The 22,555-nt window shown below is 44.8% G+C and overlaps 1 protein-coding gene across 1 annotated transcript; it reads left to right on the plus strand.

The window, feature by feature from the left end:
• The first annotated feature begins 1,656 nt into the window (after positions 1–1,656).
• Positions 1,657–4,634, plus strand: FGFBP2 (fibroblast growth factor binding protein 2). The gene is made up of 2 exons (XM_050789906.1): positions 1,657–2,436; positions 4,223–4,634. Exon 1 carries the CDS (start codon positions 1,745–1,747, stop codon positions 2,414–2,416), a length of 672 nt encoding a protein of 223 aa, XP_050645863.1. The 5' UTR covers positions 1,657–1,744; the 3' UTR covers positions 2,417–2,436; positions 4,223–4,634.
• The last annotated feature ends 17,921 nt before the right edge of the window (positions 4,635–22,555 follow it).

Here is a 22,555-nt window from a genome sequence, read left to right on the forward strand (position 1 = left end):
TGAAGTGAGCCAAGATTGCACTACTGCACTCCAGCCTGGGTGGCAAAGTAAGGCTGTCTCAAAAAAAAAAAAAAAAAAAAAAAAGAACCTACCTTTAGCCGGTTGTGGTGGTTCACATCTGTAATTCCAGTGACTCCAGAGGACAAAGAAACAGAAGGATTGCTTGAGGCCAGGAGTTTGAGATCGGCCTGGACAACAGAGTAAGACCCTGTCCCTAAAAATTAAAAATTAAAAATTTAGCTGGGTGTGGCAGCCCAAGCCTGTAGTCCCAGTTACTTGGGAGGCTGAGGCAGGAGGAGTGATTGAGCCCAGGAGTTGGAGGCTACAATGAGCCAGTCAGCTATGATCACACCACTGCAATCTGGTCTAGGTGACAGAATGAGGCCCCATCTCTTTAAAAAAAAAAAAAACTGCCTTTTACCCTTTCTCAACCTGGCAAGTTGACTGGCTTGTCTTGAAGGTTTGGCACCACTTGGAAGCTTCCTCTGCTCCCCACCTGGGGTGACGCCCTCTTCTGGGAGGCTCTCACTACTACACACACAGTGGCTGCCAAAGCTCAGTCGACTTTAGTTCCAGCGCTACTAGGTCTTCTCAGGACTCAGGTTATCCAGGCGGAAGGAAGGCTGTGCCAGGTACCAACTACCCCACGTGGGATCGCCAAGATAAATCCTTCACATTCAAACTAGTCCCACAACGTCCGTCAACCCTATCCCTAACAGCAAATTGCCACCTTTAGTCCACTCCACAGTGCCCTCTGGAAAGTCATCAAAAGACAGTTATGACCATACCAAAATATGATTCTTGACACAGAACCAAAAGTTATTTTCAATTTATTCTGGGTTTTTTTCTATTTTTAGAACAATAATAATAATGTTTAAAATCATATTTTTCTGGGACATAAGGAAAACTGTGTTTTTTCAATTGAATTTGAAATAGAATTCATGGTCTAAAGTAGACTGAATCCCAGTGTGAACATATATTTGCATGCCTTCCTGGTCATTCAGTTGGTGCAATTGTCAGGCGTGCAATAAGAAGAGAAGTGAGCATTGCAGCACTGTGGCCTGTGGCCACGGTGATGGTGGGACAGCCCCACAGAGGCCACACCAGGTGACTCTCAGCTCGGTGGGTGGGAGGGGGAGTGTCTCTGTGTCCCTCTAGCACACACATCCTCACACGGCCTCACATAGTCTTTTTTGCATTTGCTAGGCCATCTCAACACCTCGGCTCACAAAATTCTGGCATCCTTTGGATTATCTAAACCCATGGTCCCCCAAGATGGGGATTCCAAGGAGCAGGGGGGAGCCTCAAGGCAGCCCAGACTCCCAGCTACAAACCTCTCTTTCCAGAATTCCACTGCCACACCTTGGCATATACCAAATGTTGACAAAGAAGGCTGTTCCCGTACAAGGGCCAATTTTAGAGCAAGCTCCCTGTGGTTGGAAAACTGTAAAACCCTCAACCCCAAAGCTGTGTGTAGTGCTTTATGTGTGACAGGGCCGGGGCAGATCTCTCTGATGCACTCAGGAAAACCATTCCCTTTGCTTGTGGTAGGTGGCCCCTGGTGGCTGCTCTGCCCTTGCCAAGTGTCTAAGGTCTGTGGGCATGTTTCTCATTTGCTGTGAAACACCTTCCCCACCCTTGCAGAGAAAGAGTCTTTTGTGCAGCCCCCTTTAAAGGGTGACTCGTCCCACTTGGGTTCTGTCTCCTGGTGCAGGGTTGCAGGCAAGTTGATTAGAGCATCGCCATGAAGTTCATCCCCTGCCTCCTGCTGGTGACCTTGTCCTGCCTGGGGACTTTGGGTCAGACCCCGAGGCAAAAGCAAGGAAGCACTGGGGAGGAATTCCATTTCCAGACTGGAGGGAGAGATTCCTGCACTATGCGCCCCAGCAGCTTGGGGCCAGATGCTGGAGAAGTCTGGCTTCGCGTCGACTGCCACAACACAGACCAGACATACTGGTGTGAGTACAGGGGGCAGCCCAGTATGTGCCAGGCTTTCGTTGCTGACCCCAAACCTTACTGGAACCAAGCCCTGCAGGAGCTGAGGCGCCTTCACCATGCATGCCAGGGGGCCCCGGTGCTGAGGCCATCCGTGTGCAGGAAGGCTGGGCCCCAGGCCCACATGCAGCAGGTGACTTCCAGCCTCAACGGCAGCCCAGTGCCCAACCAGCAGCCTGAGGCTGGGACGCCATCTCTGAGGCCCAAGGCCACAGTGAAACTCACAGAAGCAACACAGCTGGGAAAGGACTCGATGGAAGAGCTGGGAAAAGCCAAACCCACCACCCTACCCACAGCCAAAGCTACCGAGCCTGGACCCAGGCCTGGAGGGAATGAGGAAGCAAAGAAGAAGGTCTGGGAACACTGTTGGAAACCCTTCCAGGCCCTGTGTGCCTTTCTCATCAGCTTCTTCCAAGGGTGACAAGTGAAAGACGCCTACAGGTAACACCCTTTCCTTTACTCACATACAGAGACTACGTGAGTGGCACTCAGCACTTTCACAGCTACTGAGACCATATCAGAGTCTCAGCGTGTGTTTGGGGGTGGGTTTGAGGCTGTCTGTTGCAGAGCAGAGTAGATGAGGTGGTTCATCAGGGGTGGCACTTACCCTGGGGATGCACAAGAATCACCTACAAGAAGCTCTAAAAATGCTGGTGCCCAGGCCCCTCGCCAGACGGTTCCATCTATGTCTCCAGCATAGCAGAGCAGGAATGGATACTTTTAAAACGCTCCCCCAAGTGATTTGAATGTGCAGCCAAGGTTGAGAATCTCCTTGTGATGGGGCAACCCCACTGTTAAACTTAGGCCTTTGGAATTCTGCCGGGTGATGTTTCCCACTGAACCAAGCCTTTGCGGCAGCTGTTTGTGGCCGAGGTGCTATGTCACGGTGGAGGTGTCGCCACACCCCGTCTTGTTTCCTCTCCTGCAGTTGAGTTAGGGTAGGGGGTGGTGTGCACCGAGGAAAGTTTGAGTCAAATAATCTTCAAAGTCTTTCTCACAGCTCTCAAAGCCTTTAACTGTTTTTTGTTCATCACAGAAGAGAAAATCGAATTAATAATAACAGATTTAATCAACTCCAAGTATTGCTTTTAAAAGACCAAACTTTTTCTTGTGGAAATAAAGCTTAGTACTGATCTTTCTCCTTAAATGCAGCAGCTTTCATTAGTTTTATACATCAGCAAGGAGTTCATTGACATGGGATTCTAGTCTTGTTCGTGCACTTTGAGTTTAAAAGGAGAGTTTCTGAGGGTTTTCATATTATCCATGTCAGAAAAATAGGAAGAAAGCAGATTTCCTGATAAGCAGCACTTTGATAATACCACAAAACAAATAAGGCTTGTTCTAATAGCGCCCGGGCAGCAAGAAATGTCGGGTCGCGCCAAAGTTGTTCTGGTGTCAGCTGCTGTGGGCTGGAGATTTCCTGCTTGTTTAATGTCTCAGATCGGTCCCAGAGGAGAAAATGGACCCCTTAAGCCAAAACAAAAAAATTACTATTGAGGGGAGGTGCTTGTTTTTTTTTTCTTTTAAAAGTTGATTTTTTTGGTCTTTCCACAAATAAGACACACAAATCATTTGAAAAATTCAAACACAACAGAAAAACACAAAGAATTTTAAAACTTCATCCATAGTCTCACCACACAGAGATAAACAATGTTAACCATTAGAAGAGTACCCATTTAGACATCCATCTATGCATATTTATACAGACAGATGTGCAGCTTACATACAGATGCATACAGGTGCTAAAGCTTGAAACAATATCTTGATCCTGCAGATGAGCCGCGTAGGACTACTGTATTAGCTTGCTAGGGCTGCCATAGCAAAATGCCACAGACTGGGTGGTTTAAACAGCAGAAACATATTTTCTCACAATTCTGGAGACTGCAAGTCTGAGATCAAGTGTCAGTAGGATTGGTGTCTTCTGAGGACTCTCCTTGAGTCATAGATGGCAGCCTTCTCACTGTCATTCCTCTGTGTGGATCTGTGTCCTCATCTCTTGTTAGGACACCATTCATACTGGATGAAGTCCCACTCTAACAACCCCCTTTAACCTTAACCACCTCCTTAATGGCCCCTATCTTTAAGTACAAACACTCCCTGGGGTACTGGAAGTTAGGACTTAAGTCTACGGTTTTTAGGTTTGGGGAGGGACACAGTTCACACAATTCAGCCCATAACAACTAATAAAGAATTTTTCATCCCTTCCTTTTTTTTTTTTTTCTTTCAGAGCTGACCTCTCCCTGACAGAGAACCATCTCTTTTTGTATTATGCCGTTTTCAGTCCAACATTCTCACACAGGAAGAAGGGAGTTTCTAACCGGATGCAACTGGCCAAATTCTTGATCTGCAGCTTCTCTGAAGTTTGGAAAAGAAAGCTTCCTTTCTGGAGTTCACAGAGTTCAGCAATATGATAGGGAACAGGTGCTGATGGGCCCAAGAGTGACAAGCTTACACATCTACTTTTTTCTGTAGAAGTTTTGCTTTGTTGATCTGAGCCTGCTATGAAAGTTTAAATCTGTAAGCATTCATGAATTTCCAGTTTAGCCTTCTGAGCAAGACATGAATTTGTCACATTTCATTGCATGGCAACATGGACTTGGAGTTAGAGGAAGTTCAGTAAATAGCAGCCATGTGTGTGCAAAATAAAGGAATGATTTCAGAAATACGATTTTAATCTTCTTAATGAACGTGATACCTAGATGCTATAGAGATCATGGCTACCCATTAAGTCATGGTGTTTTATTCAGGCTGCCATGATGCATTACACAGACTAGGTGGCTTAAAGCAACAGAAATGTGTTCTCTCACAGCGATGGCGGCAAGAAATGCCTCAAGATGTCACCAAAGTTAGTTTCTCCTGGAGGGTCTGAGGGAAAATCTGTTCAATGCCTCTCTCTCCATTTCTTAAAGTTGCCGGAATCCTTGACATTCCTTGGCTTATAGACATATCACTGTAATCCCTGACTCTGTCTTCACATGGAATTTTCCCTTGCGTGTGTGTTCACATTTCCCTCTCCTGATAAGGGCACCAGCCATTGGATTAGGGCCCATCCTAATCAAGAATGACCTTGTCTTAACTCCATTGTGTCTGCAAACACCCTATTCCCAAATAAGATCATATTCACAGCTTCCAGATGGACATACATTTTTGGCGGGCACTAGTCAATCCAGCACAGCCACCCTGCAGCAATAGCAGCTAGCCAAAAAGGTAGAGAAGTGAACCTGAAACAGAACAACCCTGAACACTCAGCAATTGAATTAATCAACAGAGTTGGAAAGGAAGTTGGATTTTACTAGACATACGCAAAAAGTGACTCATTCTGTTCTTAATTTCATATTTGTTTTACTTAAGAACACATTAATAGTCCACTCTCTGTCTTTTTTTTTAACGGCTATTTATTTATGTGTTTATTTTTTTTGAGATAGAGTCTCACTCTGTCACCCAGGCTGGAGTGCAGTGGCGCAATGTAGGCTCACTGCAACCTCTGCCTCCTGGGTTCAAGCGATTCTCCTGCCTCAGCCTCCCAAGTAGCTGGGACTACAGGCATGCACTACCATACATGGCTTATTTTTGTATTTTTAGTAGAGACAAGATTTCACCATACTGGTCAGGCAGGTCTCGAACTCCTGACCTCAGATGATCCACCTGCGTTGGCCTCCCAAAGTGCTGGGATTGCAGTTGTGTGCCACCACGCCCAGCTAATTTTTGTATTTTTAGTAGAGACAAGGCTTCACCATATTGGTCAGGTTGGTCTTGAACTCCTGACCTCAGGAGATCTGCCCACCTCGGCCTCCCAAAGTGCTGGGATTACAGGCGTGAGCCACTGTACCTGGCCCAATAGTCCACTCTTGATGTACTTAAATTATTTCCCCATCTAGCCCAGCAGTGCCTAACCCTAGCTACATAATGGAGTCACCTGGGGCAACTTTTCAAAAACACTGGTGCTTGGATGTCAGCCCCAGAGGTTACGGTGTAACTGGCCAGGGATAGGGCCGAGCATGTGCAATTTTACATTTCCCCTGGTGACCCTAATATGCAGCCAAGGTTGAGAAACACTGCCCTTGATTCATTGAATTAGAATCTCTGGGGTGTATCCTAGGTCATCTCCAGGCAATTCTATATGTAACCTGAGTTGAAGACTACTAATATTGCCTCTATACGTAGTTCACACAATTAACAAATATTTATTCATCATCAACTAGGTCCTAGGCACTGTGCAAGACATTGGATAGGGGAGAGATGAACTAATTGACTAGGTTTCACATCTTAGAAGTGCAGTGAAGTAATGGAAACCAAGACAACACATTGACGAGTGTAGGAGATAACATAGAAGGCTGTGGGTGGGGGGCAGTCAGGGTACGTTTGCTGGGGTTGAGTTTCTAAAATATATATACATCAAACATCTACTGTGACATACCAAGTCTATTTCTTATAAGGGCTCTGAGCCTTTTACTTGCCCCCTCATATAACTCTCACCACATCCCTAAGAGGTAAATAGTTTTATTCTCAATTATAAATCAAGGGACTTGAAAGCCTGGAGAGGTGAGTTACACACAGCTTGTAAGAGTCAGGACAGCAGAGAAATCCAGGTCCACCTAATTCTAACGCTCATGGCGTTCAATTTATAAACATCACAGGGTAGGCTGGGATTAGTCACAGACCATTTTTCACCAACATTTTAAACTAAGGTCACCACATAGCTGACCAGTCATTAGACGAAACACAATTCAAATCTGTGCTACCCAAAGGGTGACAGGTGGGCCAGAGGCATCTGCTTCTGCTGGGGACTTTAGAAATGCTCATTCTCAGCCAGGGGTGGTGGCTCATGCCTGTAATCCCAGCACTTTGGGAGGCCGGAGGCAGGCAGATGACCTTAGGCCAAGAGTTTGAGACAAGCCTGGCCAACATGGCGAAACCCTCTCTCTACTAAAAAATACAGAAAATACCTGGGTGTGGTGGCAGGCGCCTGTAATCCCAGCTACTCAGGAGGCTAAGGCAGGAGAATCACTTGAACCAGGGAGGCGGAGGTTGCAGTGAGCCAAGATCGCGCCACTGCACTCCAGTCTGGACGACAGAGCAGAACTCCATCTCAAAAAAAAAAAAAAAAAAAAAAAAAAAAAACTAATTCTCAGGCCCCACATCAGACAAACTGAACCAGAGTAACTGGGGTGAGGCCCAGAAATGTGTATTTTAACATGTCCATGTGTTCTGTGAACAGTAACATTGGCCAAGCAATATTTCAGTCATCCTAAAAGGAAAGGCTTTATTAAACCTTAAAGCAGATAATTCTGACATATGCTGCAACATGGATGAACCATGAGTACATCATGCTAGATAAAATAAGCCAGTCACAAAAGACAAATACTGCATGATTCCACTGATACGGGGTACCTAGACCGGCCAAAAATCATAGATATACTCAAAGTAGAATGTTGGCTGCCAGAGACTATGGTGAGGTGAGAATGGGAAGTTGGTTTAATGTTTATAGAGTTTTAGTTTCAAAGATTAAAAGAGTTCTTGAAGTGGATAGCAGTGATGGTTGCATAACAAATGTAATTAATGCTACTGAACTGTACACTTTAAATGGCTAAGATGGCATATTTAATGATATATGTATTTTATTTGAATTTTTAAAAAAATTTTAAAAAAGAAAAGGAAATTATTTTCACCAAAAGATACTGAAATAACAGCATATCTGTAAGAAAAATGTGAATACTATCACTTGATACAAAAAACAAACTGAAATTGGTTTATATACCGAAAGGTAAAAGGTGGTTTCTCCCTAGTACCGGGAGTACTCCTTTCCTTCAACAGTGACATAATCTGTTTGCTCTAATTCAGTAACTGCTATATCCATCTTTATTAATGAAGTACTCACCCACACCCAGGCCTTTCTCATCGATGAGCCACCAGTCATGAGGGCTGGGCACAGTAGTAGAACTGGGCCACTGAAAGAGTTCATTAGGGCCCACAAATTCTAGCAATTAATCATATGATCTTCCATATTCAAGAACCCAAACCAGGTGGTGATAGGAGCAACAGATTGGAGTCACCCTTTTTGTGTTGTCACTGATGGTGTCGCCTAATGATTAAACTAGTGAGGCATCCAAGGCAGTAGGGTCAATTATGTTTTTTAAAAAAGAAAAAGAGCATCGGTTGAGAGATTTCATGGTGAAATCATGGACATAGAGAACCGATCTCCCTGAATCCTGCCTCTTCTGTCCTGATTTTCTCCAAACATCTCCTCCGAAGGGGAAAGCTTCCTCTGAGGAGCACCTGCATGTAATGCTCACACTGTCTGCTAAAGACGTGTAGGACACAGTGGAGATAACATCTGTCTAGCAATTTTCTCAGTCACATCTTCCAAAGTCTATCTTACCACTTAAAAATGCCACCAACCTGAGACCAAGGACATGAAATGTGCGTTGAATGTTTTGTCCATTAGCCCACTACTGGGGGCCCCATTGCTGTGAACAGGTGGCATTGTCTAACTACAAGTGAACCAGATACTAAGCAAGGCAGAGAATAGTCTGCAGTGCCACTATGGTGTGGCCAGAATCTGCCAGCTTCACAGAAAGGCAACTCCATGAGGACAGTTGTCAATTACCCCTGCATACCCCTGATGGCCACCAGGTGACAGCAGAGGACCAAGGTATTGTATTTGCCAGACAAGGGCAGGTCCCACCCCCAGAGCTAAGGATCCCTGTCACCTTTAGACAGAGAGATCAACTGCGGAGAGGGATCACAGTCCCCATAGGCCATTTTACTCTCTGTGGCACTCAGAGGAGGCTTAACTTTTGAGCCTATTGTGTTAGTGGCAGTATTACCATCTCCAGTCCAATAATGAACTGAGACAATGATGCTGGCCACCGGGGCTGGAGGGCCCAGTCACCCACTTTGTTTCATGTTGTCTCACCTCATATGCGTCCTTTCCATGGCATCCACAAGGGTTACAAAAATGTCTCAGGAGGCTGCAGTAGCAGCTATCCATAGCCCCATAGAGGAGTGTCCTTAATATACCAGTTGGTTGTCACCAACCAGGCAGCTTGCTGGCTGTACCCAAGAGTAGGTGAAAAAGGCGTGTCTGGTTCTTCCGAGCACTGAATAAGGCAAAGGCGATGGCTTTCCATGTAGCTCATTGGGCTATGGGCTCTTCCTGCAGTAGCTCTTCCAGAGTTGTCTCTGGGGTTAGATGACGGCTGCCACCAGGTGGACACCAGCACTTTTAGTCTTCAGTAAACCAAGCCCCAGCATCCTCACAGACTTCCTGGGAGTGGTCTCCAGGTAGTCAAAAGCTGCCCCTGTGAGTAATCAAGAGAGGGACAAGAAGACCCTGAAGGTGAGGTCTCAACTTACTTGGGTAAAGAGAATTATCTGTGAGACCAGACTTGCCCTATGAAGTGTTCCGCTTCCATTTAATATGAGAAATCTGTGCATTTCGATTCTGTCCTTAGTACTTGAGGGGAACCAGTGCAGCATGGAAATATCTGGTGCAATGGTAACTAGGAGTCCTCTCTAAGGCCCAGGTGCAGGACAGCAGCTGTGTCTCAAGCAGAAGGTTGCAGGGAGCCATGCCCTTGAAATCAGTGCCCCAAGGGGTGCGATCTGGGCAGAGGCTGCATCCCTTTGCTGCAGGCTCCACACAGTGTGGATAAAGGTAAGATATACCTGTAGTTCCCAAAGGGTCTTGGGGGTTACAGGCCCCAAAGTTAGGGGATGCCAACATGCCTATTAAACTATTTCCATTGCACCTGCTGTGCAAGTCACTCCCCTTCAGCACCCAGCCCCCCAAATACATTTGGTTGATTTGACAGATTTTCTTTGTCAATTTGTACACAGAGCTGACCAAAGTACGTGGGTGATGTACATTTTCATCTGCAAACCCCAAACATTTCCATTAAGTGCTAGGCCTCCTTTCAGAGTAGTGAGGTCTGTAGAGTGGGTACATTTTCCTTTACTGTCTTGGGAGTAGGTCTTTGAGCTTCTGTCCACAGAGCTTCACAGACTTGACATGGATGTCTTGTCTCTGTATCCTCTTAGGACTAATGAGCCACTCCTGGGCTTTCCTATAAAGCAGAGTCTACCCCAAAGTGGTTGCCAACTGTTCTTTATTGGAGCTTATCAGCAGGACCTCACCAACACAGTGGAACTACATCAGGTTCTGCAAGGAGAAAGGCTCATTCTGCATTTTGGTCCATCTGTTGGTGGCAAATAACAGGATAATTCAGTGTCCCTGTGGCGGGACAAAAAACAGGTTTGGGAGGTTCCGGTCATATTCGAGGGAAACTGATCCTTGATGCTTGGTGCCAAAAAGATTGATAAAAAGCACTAGCTGTGTCCCAGACAGTGTACTGTCAGTTGGACATTTGATTTAACTACAGACACAAAGTTTGCAAGAGCCAGGGCTACAGTGCCAACAACAGATTCAACTGGCAATGATCCACTGTGGATAGAAACATCCACGTCAGACTTCTGTTGAGGCAGAAATAATCTTCTTGTGTGTTAGGTCCCTGACAGGTGGAGCTTTAGTTTTTACAAATAAGGCAAGTATTTGTCCAATTAATCAAATGGATGGATTTAAACTGTTGGCATTGACCTACATGATCTCCACTATACATTCCTGCACTTACATTCAGCAATTCAAAGGTTGTTTGATTTTGGGGGCATTTTGGACACTAGGACAATTACTGACATTTTTAACAATTATCATTATCAATCACACCTTCTGCAGAAAGAATTTAAGTAATTCCAGATGATGCATAAGTTATAGCATCTAACTATTTTGAATAAAATGGCTAAGAAAAATACGAGCATAAAAAATCCTTTGCTAGGTGCCTATTCTCATCCAAATCTCAACTTTACTATTATCTTCCAGAATTCTCCTGTGTTGCGGGAGGGACCCAGTGGGAGGTAATTGAATCATGGGGCCCAGTCTTTCCCATGCTATTCTCATGATATTTAATAAGTCTCATGAGATCTGGTGGATTTATCAGGAGTTTCTGCTTTTGCTTCTTCCTCATTTTCTCTTGCCACCACCATGTAAGAAGTGCCTTTCACCTCCCACCATGATTCTAAGGCCTCCCCAGCCATGTGGAACTGTAAGTTCAATTAAACCTCTTTTTCTTCCCAGTCTCAAGTATGTCTTTATCAGCACTGTGAAAATAGACTAATACAGTAAATTGGTACCAGTAGAGTGGGGCATTGCTGAAAAGATACCCAAAAATGTGGAAGTGACTTTGGAACTGGGTAACAGGAAGAGGTTGGAACAGTTTGGAGGACTCAGAAGACAGGAAAATGTGGGAAAGTTTGTCACTTCCTAGAGACTTGTTGAATGGCTTTGTTCAAAATGCTGATAGCAATATGGAAAATAAATCCAGGCCGAGGTGGTCTCAGATGGAAATGAGAAACTTTTTGGGAACTGGAGCAAAGGTGAGACTTGTTATGTTTTAGCAAAGACACTGGTGACATTTTTCCCCTGCCCTAGAGATCTGTGGAACTTTAAACTTGAGAAAGATGTTTTAGGGAATCAGGTGGAAGAAATTTCTAAGCAGCAAAGCATTCAAGAGGTGACTTGGGTACTGTTAAAGGCATTCAGTTTTAAAAGAGAAGCAGAGCATGAAAGTTTGGAAAGTTTGCAGCCTGACTATATGATAGAAAAGAAAAACCTATTTTCTGGGGAGAAATTCAAGCCAGCTACAGAAATTTGCATAAGTAGCAAGGAGCCTAACGTTAATTCCCAAGGCCATGGGGAACATATCTCCAGGCCATGTCAGAGACCCTCAGGGCAGCCCCTCCCATCACAGGCCCAGAGGTCCAGGAGGAAAAAGGGGTTTAGGGGACCAGGCCCAGGGTCCCCATGCTGTGTGCAGCCTTGGGACTTACTTGGTGACCTGTGTTCCAGCTGCTCCAGCGATGGCTGAAAGGGGCCAATGTAAAGCTCAGGCTGTGGCTTCAGAGGGTGGAAGCATCAAGCCTTGGCAGCTTTGAGCCTCACACGGGGCACCAGCTGCTGGGTCCATCCCACAGACGCTGGCCCAGCAACAGATGAAAGGAGCACTCAGACACAGGCATGCAGTGTAACAGCAGCTAGGGGGCTGCTGGCACTAGGGACCAAAGAAAAGAGCAGCCTTGATAAGCAGGAGCTGCTTGCTTTTATTTAGTACAGGCATAAAGCCAAAAGCCTGGAGCAAACATAGCCTGTGGGTAATTAACATTTATTGTTCTCCTTTTAGGGAGTGGGTCACATGTGCAGATGATCAAAAGTCGGTTTCTGGTCAAACTGAGTAAACAAGCCTATTTAGATCAATTCCCCTACACTCCCTTGTACCTACTTCTCACCTTCTGCCTCAGGGTAAGAGAACAGCTGCCTTTATCTTATTCTCCCCGAAGCTTTGCAGAGCCTTCTGACCTTTCAGAAGGTTTGGGCCCTTTCCCTATAATTTCTCCCACCACTTCAACTGATCTCCTACAGTGTTGAGCCTGCAGGTGCACAGAAGTCAAGAACTGAGGTTTGGGAACCTCCACCTAGATTTCCGAAGATGTATGGAAATGCCTGGATGCCCAGGCAAAAGTTTGCTATAAGGGTGGGACCCTCTTGGAGAACTTCTGCTGGAGCAGTGCCGAAGGGAAATGTGGGATTGGAGCCCCCACACATAGTCCCTACTAGGGCACTGCCTAGTGGAGCTGTGAGAAGAGGGCCACTGTCCTACAGACCCCAGAATGGTAGATCCACCAACAGCTTGCACTGTTGTGTGCCTGGAAAAGCTGCAGACACTCAGCGTCAGCCCATGAAAGCAGCCAGGAGGGAGGCTGTACCCTACAAAGCCACATGGACGGAGCTGCCCAAGACCATGGGAACCCACCTCTTGCATCAGTGTGACCTGGATGTGAGACCTGGAGTCAAAGGATATCATTTTGGAGTTTTAAAATTTGACTGCCCGGCTGGATTTTGGACTTGCATGGGCCCTGTAACCCCTTTCTTTTGGTCGGTTTCTCCCATTGGAACAACTGTATTTACCAAATACCTGTACCTCCATTGTATCTAGTAAGTAACTAACTTGCTTTTGATTTTATAGGCTCGTAGGCAAAAGGGACTTGCCTTGTCTCAGACGATACTTTGTACTGTGGACTTTTGGATTAATGCTGAAATGAATTAAGACTTTGGGGGACTGTTTGGAAGGCATGATTTGTTTTGAAATTCAAGGACGTGAGATTTGGAGGTGGCAGGGGTGGAATAATAAGATTTGGCTGTGTCCCCACTGAAATCTCAACTTTAATTGTATCTCCCAGAATTTCCATGTGTTGTGGGAGGGAGCAAAGGGAAGGTAATTGAATCATGGGGGATGGCCTTTTCCATGCTACTTTCACGGTAGTTAATAAGTCTCACGAGATGTGATGGATTTATCAGGGATTTCAGCTTTTGCTTCTTCCCCATTATCTCTTACTGCCACCATGTAAGAAGTGCCTTTTTCCTCCTGCCATGATTCTGAGGCCTCCCCAGTCATGTGGAACTGTAAGTCCAATTAAACCTCTTTTTCTTCCCAGTCTCAGGTATTTCTTTATTGGCAGCATGAAAACAAACTAATACACCAGGCATAAGAATGACATAATGGACTTTGGGGACTCAGGGGGAAAGGGTGGGAAGGGGGTGAGGGATAAAAGAGTACAAAAGGGTTCAGTGTATACTGCTTGCAAGATGAGTACACCAAAATCTCACAAATCACCACTAAAAAACTTATGTAACCAAATACCACTGGTTTTCCAAAAACCTATGGAAATAAAAAAAACTTAAAAAATCCTTTGTTGTGTTTCTAATTTCTAATATGTAACATAGTTTTGTGCCCCGCAATGATTACAGTTAATAATCAGCACAGAGAAACTCTTAAAGGACATATTTTGCCTCTAGATCAAGCCTAATGCCATTCTGTAGGCAACTGGGAGTTTTTGTATCTGTTCCTTAAATAACATTTCTTACCTTCCCGTGAAGTCATTATATAGCTATTGACACCCTAGAAATTGGAGCTGGGAAAGTCTTAGAGCTATTAAATGAGAGTGACCTGCTTTATATGAGCACATATTCACCATCCCTCTCTAGCCTTTGAATAACTCACCCTTTGTCTCACACCTCCCTGTAAGTGTCTATTCCCTTTCTTTCTCTCCTTTTCTGTGGTCCTCTCTGCTTCTCGAAGCTAAACCTGGTCAGGCTGTGAACTGAAGAGGTACCAAGATTTCCCCTGTGCAGCTTTCTACTGGACTCTTCCTAGAAGTGTGCATCAGTTACTGCCATATTTAGTAACTGAAGTAAATGAAACACTTCAACAAACTTGAGGGAAGTCACTAAGAAGTCAGTTCCCTCATCTTTATTTCAGGTGATAACAATGGCTACTCCTTATGGAGGACTATCAAGATCTGATGGGGCTGGGAGCAGTGGCTCATGCCTGTAATCCCAGGACTTTTGGAGGCCAACACAGGAGGATTGCTTGAGTCCAGGAGTTCAGGACCAGCCTGAGCAAAATAGCAAGATGCTGTCTCTGCAAAAATAAATAAATAAAATGATTTTTTAAAGATCTAATATAGTAATAACACACAGTGAAGGGCTTTGACAATGATATTGTGCTATGCAGATTCTTAGTGTGGTTATAAATCAGGTAGATAGAGACAAAGTTGATGAAACAGGAAGGAAAAACTCTTCATACGTCAGACTGGTCTTCCTGGATAAGGTAGCCACACGCTATCTCAGTGGAGTCACAGGTGCTTCTGAAAACTGGAAACAGGAGTCTTGCAACCAAATCTGGGAAAGACATGAGCCGAAATCAGCCCGATCACTGCTAAATATGAAAATTTACCACAATATTTTGTTAGTGTAAGTTCTAAGCCTAAGACAAATTAAGTTGTTGAATTTATTGAGATAATTGTTTTAAAGGCAGAGTGAAACAGGTTTCTGGCCCCTTTTTTGTTTTCAGATCATTTAAATTGAAAGAAGGGGGACCACATTACTAAATCAAACCTGGCCCGTGGGCTGGCGTCTAATTCTCTGTCCCTCCCTTTGTCACACTCAGATGACACCGTCCCTCTGTAGGGTTTGTCTCTGACATGTTTGAAATGGTGTCCAAGTTCTCAGGATGTGCTGGTTATGGGATGCCTATACTGTTTTTCCTTTCCCAGTCCCACTGTGGAATTTCTTCCACTTGACCATTTGGGAGTGGCAGCCTGTGTTATCTCAGAGTTTTCCAAGTGGTGACCCCAAAGGACTCCAGAGCAGGGGCGGGCTTGGGGTAGGGAGAATAGACGACACTGGTCTAGAAAGGGGAGATGTTGCAGGGATTCATGAGGCCATTAAATTAGCAACACATTGCCAGGCACAGTGGCTATAATCTCAGTGCTTTGGGAGGCCAAAGCGGGAGGATCACCTGAGTCCAGGAGTTCGAGACAAATCTGGACAACAAAACGAGACCCTGTCTCTACAGAAAAAAAAAAAAAAAAAAAAAACTTAAAACTTAGCTGGGTGTGGTGGAATGTGCCTGCAGTCCTAACTACTTGGGTGGCTGAGGTGGGAGAATCACTGGAGCCCAGGAATTCAAGACTACAGTGAGCTATAATTGTACCACTGCATGCTGGCCTAGGTGACAGAGTGAGACCCTGTCTCTAAAAAATATTTTATGTATGTATTTATTGATTTAGAGATGGAGTCTTTCCAGGCTGGAGTGCAGCAGTGCGATCTCAGCTGATGGCAATCTCTGCCTCCCAGGTTTAAGTGATTCTCATGACTCAGCCTCCCGAGTGGGTGGGTCACAGGGGCTCACCACCACCACCAGCAAATTTTTGTATTTTTATTAAAGAGAAGGTTTTGCCATGTTGGCCAGGCCGGTCTCAAACTCCTGGCCTCCAGTGATCTCCCCGCCTCAGCCTCCCAAAGTGCAGGGATTACAGACACGAGCCACCGTACCAGGCCTAAAAATTATTTTAAAAGAAAAAATGGCAATTAGTAACATTTATTGTAAGCAAATGTACAATTCATTTTCAAATGGCCGTAGTTAGTATTGTGGTAAATAAAATGCAATTGTATTTAAAGGCATTACCAAGTTCCTATGTGCTATTGTGGTATTTTTTTAAAGTTTATTTTTACTTTTTAGATAGAGTCTCGCTTTGCTGCCCAGGCTGGAGTGCAGTGGCACCATCTCAGCTCACTGCAACCTCTGTCTCCTGGGTTCAAGCGATTCTCCTGCCTCAGCCTCCCAAGTAGCTGGGAATACAGGTGCCTGCCACCAGGCCAGGCTAATTTTTGTAGTTTTAGTAGAGATGGGGTTTCACCATGTTCACCAGGCTGGTTTCTAACTCCTGACTTCAGGTGATCCACCTGCCTCGGCTTCCCAAAGTGTCGGGATTACAGGCATGAGCCACCGCGCCCAGCCGTGTGGCACTTTTTGATAACATAGGTTATGTTTTGATAACATAACATAGGTTAGGTGAATACATTTTTTTGAATCAATGATCTGTTTTGGAGTCTGGCCCACCAGTCACTAGCTGTCTGGCCTTGAGTGATCTTTTATTTTCTCCTCTCCATAATGTGAATAACAACAGTACCTGTCTCCTAAGCATGATTCAAGGATTATATGAGATTATCCACGCAAATGGCAAGGAGTAATAGCTCAAGTGGTAGCTGCTGTCACTCTTACCATCACATTGTTCCTCAGTCACAGTTTGTGACTGAGTGCTGCGACGAGCAGGTCTGCACAGACTGTAGATGTTGTAAAAGGATCCTCATCCTTGGAAAGATTGGCAGCCCCTGGTCTGGATGAAGCCTAAGGTGAAACCTTGAATGCTCCCCCCGCAAAACCTCTTTGTTGACCTTATCCGTAGCTTTCTTCCAGCCCAGGCATTTACATGATAGATTCTCTCCCTTCTGGGAACAGCGCTCTGTTTCTCGGAGAATAGTTACTCCTCCTCTAAACCCAACTGCATGTTTCAGAGGCCTGGGCTGTTCATCATAGAATCCTGCTCCTTGGCCATGGTTGGCAAGTCCAATGGCAGAAATGGAACTCAAGACCAACGTATCGTATCTCTCCCTGGGATTGTTCGCACTTCTGTTTGGCTTGGAACTGGAGACACCCGTGTTTCCCACGAAGTAGAGAAAATTAGCCTGAGAAAACAAAGCACAAATGCAAAGAAAAGCTGAGGTGATACAAAACCAAGCATGACGGTGACATTCAGGTTCCTTAATCTACGAGACTGGGTGGTTGTATTAATCACGTGCTTTAATTTTTTCAACTCATGCTGTTTTGATACCTTTGGGAGCCTTATAAATTCAGGGAGAGACAGACCCTCCCTGGATTAGCTAATGCCTAAAGATAATACAGCATACTTGGGATCACAATTGCCACATGTAAGCCAACCATTCCCTTTATCTAACCCTCACACACCAAGCCAGTGTTTACCCTTACCCTAAATCTACCCAGAGACAGGACCAGACAGCCAGACCATGTGCCCCAGAGCCTGCTAGAATTATTCAAACCAGCACATCCTAGACCGTGTTCCCCATCCAGCCTCGACTTTCCCTTGGAAATGATGATAAAGGCTCTGGCCTAAGTGTTCCCTTGCTCCCGCTTTCACCACCTGACCCAAACCTCGTGTTTCCCCTGCTGAAGCCCTGTGTGCTGTGGCATGCCCCTTCTCTTTGGAAAGATGAGTACAGTCATGCCTGGGCATTTAAGGAGAATTAGTTCCAGGACCCCCATGGATACTAAAATTTGCAGATGCTCAAGTCCCCTCTATAAAATGGCATAGTATTTGCATATAACCTATGCACATCTTCCTGTATACTTTAAGTCATCTCTAGATGACTTACAATACCTAATACAATATAAGTGCTATGTAAGTCATTGTTACAGTGTATTATTTATTTGTATTATTTTTCATTGTTGTATTTTTTATTTTTATTTTTTAAATAGTTTTGATCTGCAGTTGATTGAATCCACAAATGTGAAACCTGCAGAAAAGGGAGTGGGAGGAGGAGGTAACTGTAATAAATTATTTTTCCAATGGCACCAGCACTGTGTCATCATTCAGTCACCTTCATGAGTTAAAATCCAACAGGTACATTTTGGGACAGTTGAGCAGGCGGCAAGGTGACTCAGTGTTCCATAAGGACCGTGCGTCCCGCTGCTCTTGGCTCGTTAACTGACTATGCCAACCAGCAAGCTCTACCTGGGAGGGCACCGCCCACTGGTAGGGTGCCTGTGCTTTGGCTGCCACTGCTTTGTGCTACCTCTGCTGTGCCCTTTCACGGTTTTCTAGTCTAAATTGTGGCAAGGGAAGGACCACAGATCTTGCTTTGCACAGGTAGTACCATTGGGAGTGAGAGAAGTCCCCAGTGCACACCTTATTGGACCAAGTGACCAGGCAGATGTGAGGTTAAGCAGGCAATTTAGGCTAATTATCACAGCAAAGTCTTCCTGGAGCGAGGAGGAGCAGGGAGTGGCTGCCCCTAGGATGCTTTGAGGGCACCGAGACTGATGCCCTGCCTGCCAAGACCGTAGACAGGGCTCACTACAGAGCGTGCAGGAGCTGGGCGTTCAGGCCCAGGCACAACTCCCTTCTTGTAACAAATCTTCTCTTACTCTAGTGGACAAAGTCCTGGACAAGTGAGGTCCTTCTTGAACAGTCCAATATGGGTTGACATTGACTGTTGGACCCCTGAGCATTGGGACCCTGTAAAGATACTGACCCATTTAATCCCAAATTTGGATGGGCCCATCTCTAATGGTTGGTGGCGAGGTGCAGGGTATCTCCCCATGGAAAACCATGACTCCCAAAAACTTTAAATATTGCTATACGGGCAAATCTCTTTGTTGTTTCTGGCCTTGCTGCTATTGTGATTTGTCCCTCAACCTGGTGGGGTGCAATGGATCACATCCCTGGACACAGAAGGTCAAATTCTTCATGAAAGAGGAAAAGAGGAGAAATAATTCCCATCCTGCTCTCCCTGAGATGCCTGGAGATGTTCTTCAGCCTATGAAAGGTTGCCAACCTCCAGGCCAACGTGCCTGGGCACTCCTGACACCATGATTTCTCAATAGAAGAGCCTCTTCTTAAAAGTCAATTGCCCCAAAATGAGAACTCTGCCATTATTGCCCTCCTGAGTGTAGCTCCCATCCTCTCTGAGGTTACTTGGGACACTCTAGAAAGGGAGACCTTTGCCCACAGCAGAGGCCATCAGGACCACCAGGAGCTTGTCAGGTAAGCACTCTGTCAAAACAGAAACAAAAAACTGGTACTGAAAGGAGACCAAAAAAAAACAAGAAAGAAAGAAAGAAAGAAAGAAAGAAAGAAAGAAAGAAAGAAAGAAAGAAAGAAAGAAAGAAAGAAAGAAAGAAAGAAAAAGAAAGAAAGAAAGAAAGAAAGAAAAGAGTTTGCCATCTAGAAATACAATCTATTATAAAGATTTAGTTTAAAAGGAAGGAAAAGAAGAGGGAAAGGTACTGATTATGCTTTGCATGGGGGCTGTCACAGGGACCCTGGGTCCTTCCCCTCCTGCTCCCCAACTTTTCTCAAAATTACTCATTCTATCCAATCAACAACTGACAAGTATTTCACTCTTACTAATGTGACTAATGTTCTACTTGATGCCTCTTTCAACAGCCTGTCATGTGTAGTTTGCCCCCGACTACAAACAGACGCATAGACCTTCCAGGTTATCCATGGGGTACCTCAAAAGAATCATTGCAAGACAAGATCTTAGCTGCTGCCACCTTTCTCCAGGAGCACAAGTGTGACATTACCTTGATGACAACCTCCTCCAAAGGGATTCACTGATGCTCATTAGGGACATAAAAATCCACATGTTTTAGTGCCTTTGTTTGTTGTTTGTTTTGATGGTAACATATTTCTCATTTACAAATTTTACTTCTAAAGTTAAATCAAAAGTCACTACCATTAGTGCCTTCAGAAAATCTTTCACTGTAGAGGGTTTGCCAACCTCTTCTCTTGCCTCCTGGTGCCCCTGGACCACTTACAATGGCCATAAGTTGGCCATGGTCTTCTGATGCAAGATATTGCTCCTCTCTGTTTCATGCTGTGCATTATTAAATAACAAAGAGCTGGATGCCTGCTGAACACTCCTGAAAATAGGAGCCTTCACAGACCTGAGCCCATGACCCTCTATACTCATTATGTTTTGGGTCATAGGTACAGTACCCACAAGCTCACACAGCTACTGAGGGCATCTTAGACAGGATGGAGCCAATACTGGGTCCTTGGGCATATTCTATCTGTATAGGGGTGTGACTTTGTTCATTCTCCATCCCCTGGCAGGTGTCATTATGTTACAGGAGATCTGGTGTAGTTGAGATACATAATGGCCTCCTCAAACAAATTCTTTTAAAATTTCGGGCCATCAAATAAACAACTAAATGAATTTCTTTTTTGCCCAGGACTTAAGGTGTCTTTATAAAAATTCCATCTTGCCTCCATCACATAAGGGGAGGAGGCCCAATATAGGGCCCAACCTCTACAGGGATCAATTACCATAAATTGTGCCAAGGGCTAGGCAGATATGCGACTAATTTCTTCTATCAAAATTGAGACTACCTAGTGTCATCCTGCACACCATTCTGTTGACTTTTGATTTTATTACTCTTGGTCTTTGCATCCCCCCCCAAAAAAACTCATGTAGAGGCATGGTCCCCAGTGTAATGGTGTTGAGAGGTGGTGGGACCATTACAGGCATTTGGGTCATGAGGGATCTGTCCTCATTAGGAGATTAATGTTGTCTTGTGGGAATAAGTTCTCACTCTCATGAGGCTAGATTAGTTAACACAAGAGTGGGTTGTTATAAGGCTAGGTCCCATTTGTGTTTGGTCTCCTTTGCACCTTTGCCTGTTCACTGCTCTCACAGGCATTCTCACCATGTGATGGTATCCAGCATGTTATGATGCAGCATGAAGCCCTTCCCAGATGCAGCTGCCCGATCTTGAACTTCCCAGCCTCCAGAACTGTGAGCTCAATAAACTCCTTTTCTTTATAATTACTTGGTTTCAAGTATTCAGTTATAGCAAGAGAAAATGTACTAAGAAGTCAGTCTGGGTTCTTTCATTAATTTATGATCCAATGGCTCACACCCTCCTAATAAGCCATTGCTTTAACCAAACATGGCCAATGGTAAGACTCACATCAACTCCAGTGGGTACTTAGTTGGAAAGGATATGGCCTTTCCAAGTGGACACGGCCCTTACTCAGAAGTTTATCCAAAAATAACATCACCCCAGACAACATCACCTCTTAATTTGAAGCCAAAACATCGGAGTGATGAGGTATCACCACTACAGCAATCATCAGAGAGTGAGCCATAGACTCACCTGGTCAGGTGTAGGAACAGGAGCCAAACCATGTTCATCTTATCTTCCCTTGCGGGCCTAGTACTTCACTTTGCTGAAAGTAGTTACTGAATAATGACTGAAGAGATAACATCCCATTTCGCCCATTGTTCAACTGTCTTTGCATAATTGCAGGCTCTTGAGAAATTCTTCTCTGCCTCTGGTAGGCTGGATGTCCCAACTCAAAGCACTACAGTTTTCCCTCCAACATAGTCATTAACCTCTGTATTGTCATAACTGATATCCTTGACCTTTCCCCTATTGTCTGCTAACTCCTCAAGGGTAAGGACCATTTTTCTTGGCTGTACTTCCAGCTAATCATTAACACTGAGGGCCTGGACACAGTAGGTACTTCATGTGTGCTTTTAGGTCAAATGCAAAAATGACTGAGTGGTAGTAGAAATGGCGTCTCATTAGGATCCAGCCCTGCAGAGTCTCATTCCTCTGCTCATTCCTGTCTTCTCCTAGGCAGCATGCCACACGTGTGGGTCCTTTTGCTCTTTGTGCAAGGGCATTCAGCACAGAAGGGTATCCTGTGCTGAATACCCTTACAGGTCTTTTCAGAGGTGCTTTTTCTGGTTTGGTTTTTCTAAATATTGTCACCTCTTCATGTGAAGAAAGGAATGTGGTCATAAGCCAATGTGCCTCATGACTGTCAGCCTTAACACCAAGAAAAGGCAGGTTACCTTCTCCCTTTTTCAGCTTTCCAAGGGAGCAACTGGTGATCTTTGCAGCACACATGGGCTAGAGGCAGAAAATCCAAAAGGGAGACTCTCTAGGTCCTTCTTTTTCTCCAAGATAGGAAGCGAGGTGGCATATGGAAATGTGCACTTGTGTGGGGTTATGTGATATGTGTGCATGTGTGTGGGAATGCATGTGTATATGTGAGTGCTTTCTTAAGTGCACATATGTGGGGGTACCTTGAAAAATTTTATCCAAAAGACACAGACCTCCTTAAAGGGTGTTTGACTGTTTAAGAATGATTTACGGAAGACCCAAAAAGCAAAGAAGTGATCAAAAACCTTGATTTGTAGGGACAATTGATTATAGAAGAGCTAAAAAAAAAATTACAAAAAGAAAACACTGTATGAGGCTTTGAAACAGCCCTATTACTTGAGGAAAAATACCTGTTATTAAGTGGCTTCATTCAAATGGCTATTTTAGCACTCTTGACTTACTACAAATAGTAG

This window comes from Macaca thibetana, chromosome 5, assembly GCF_024542745.1.
Source record: "Macaca thibetana thibetana isolate TM-01 chromosome 5, ASM2454274v1, whole genome shotgun sequence".
NCBI lineage: Eukaryota > Metazoa > Chordata > Mammalia > Primates > Cercopithecidae > Macaca > Macaca thibetana.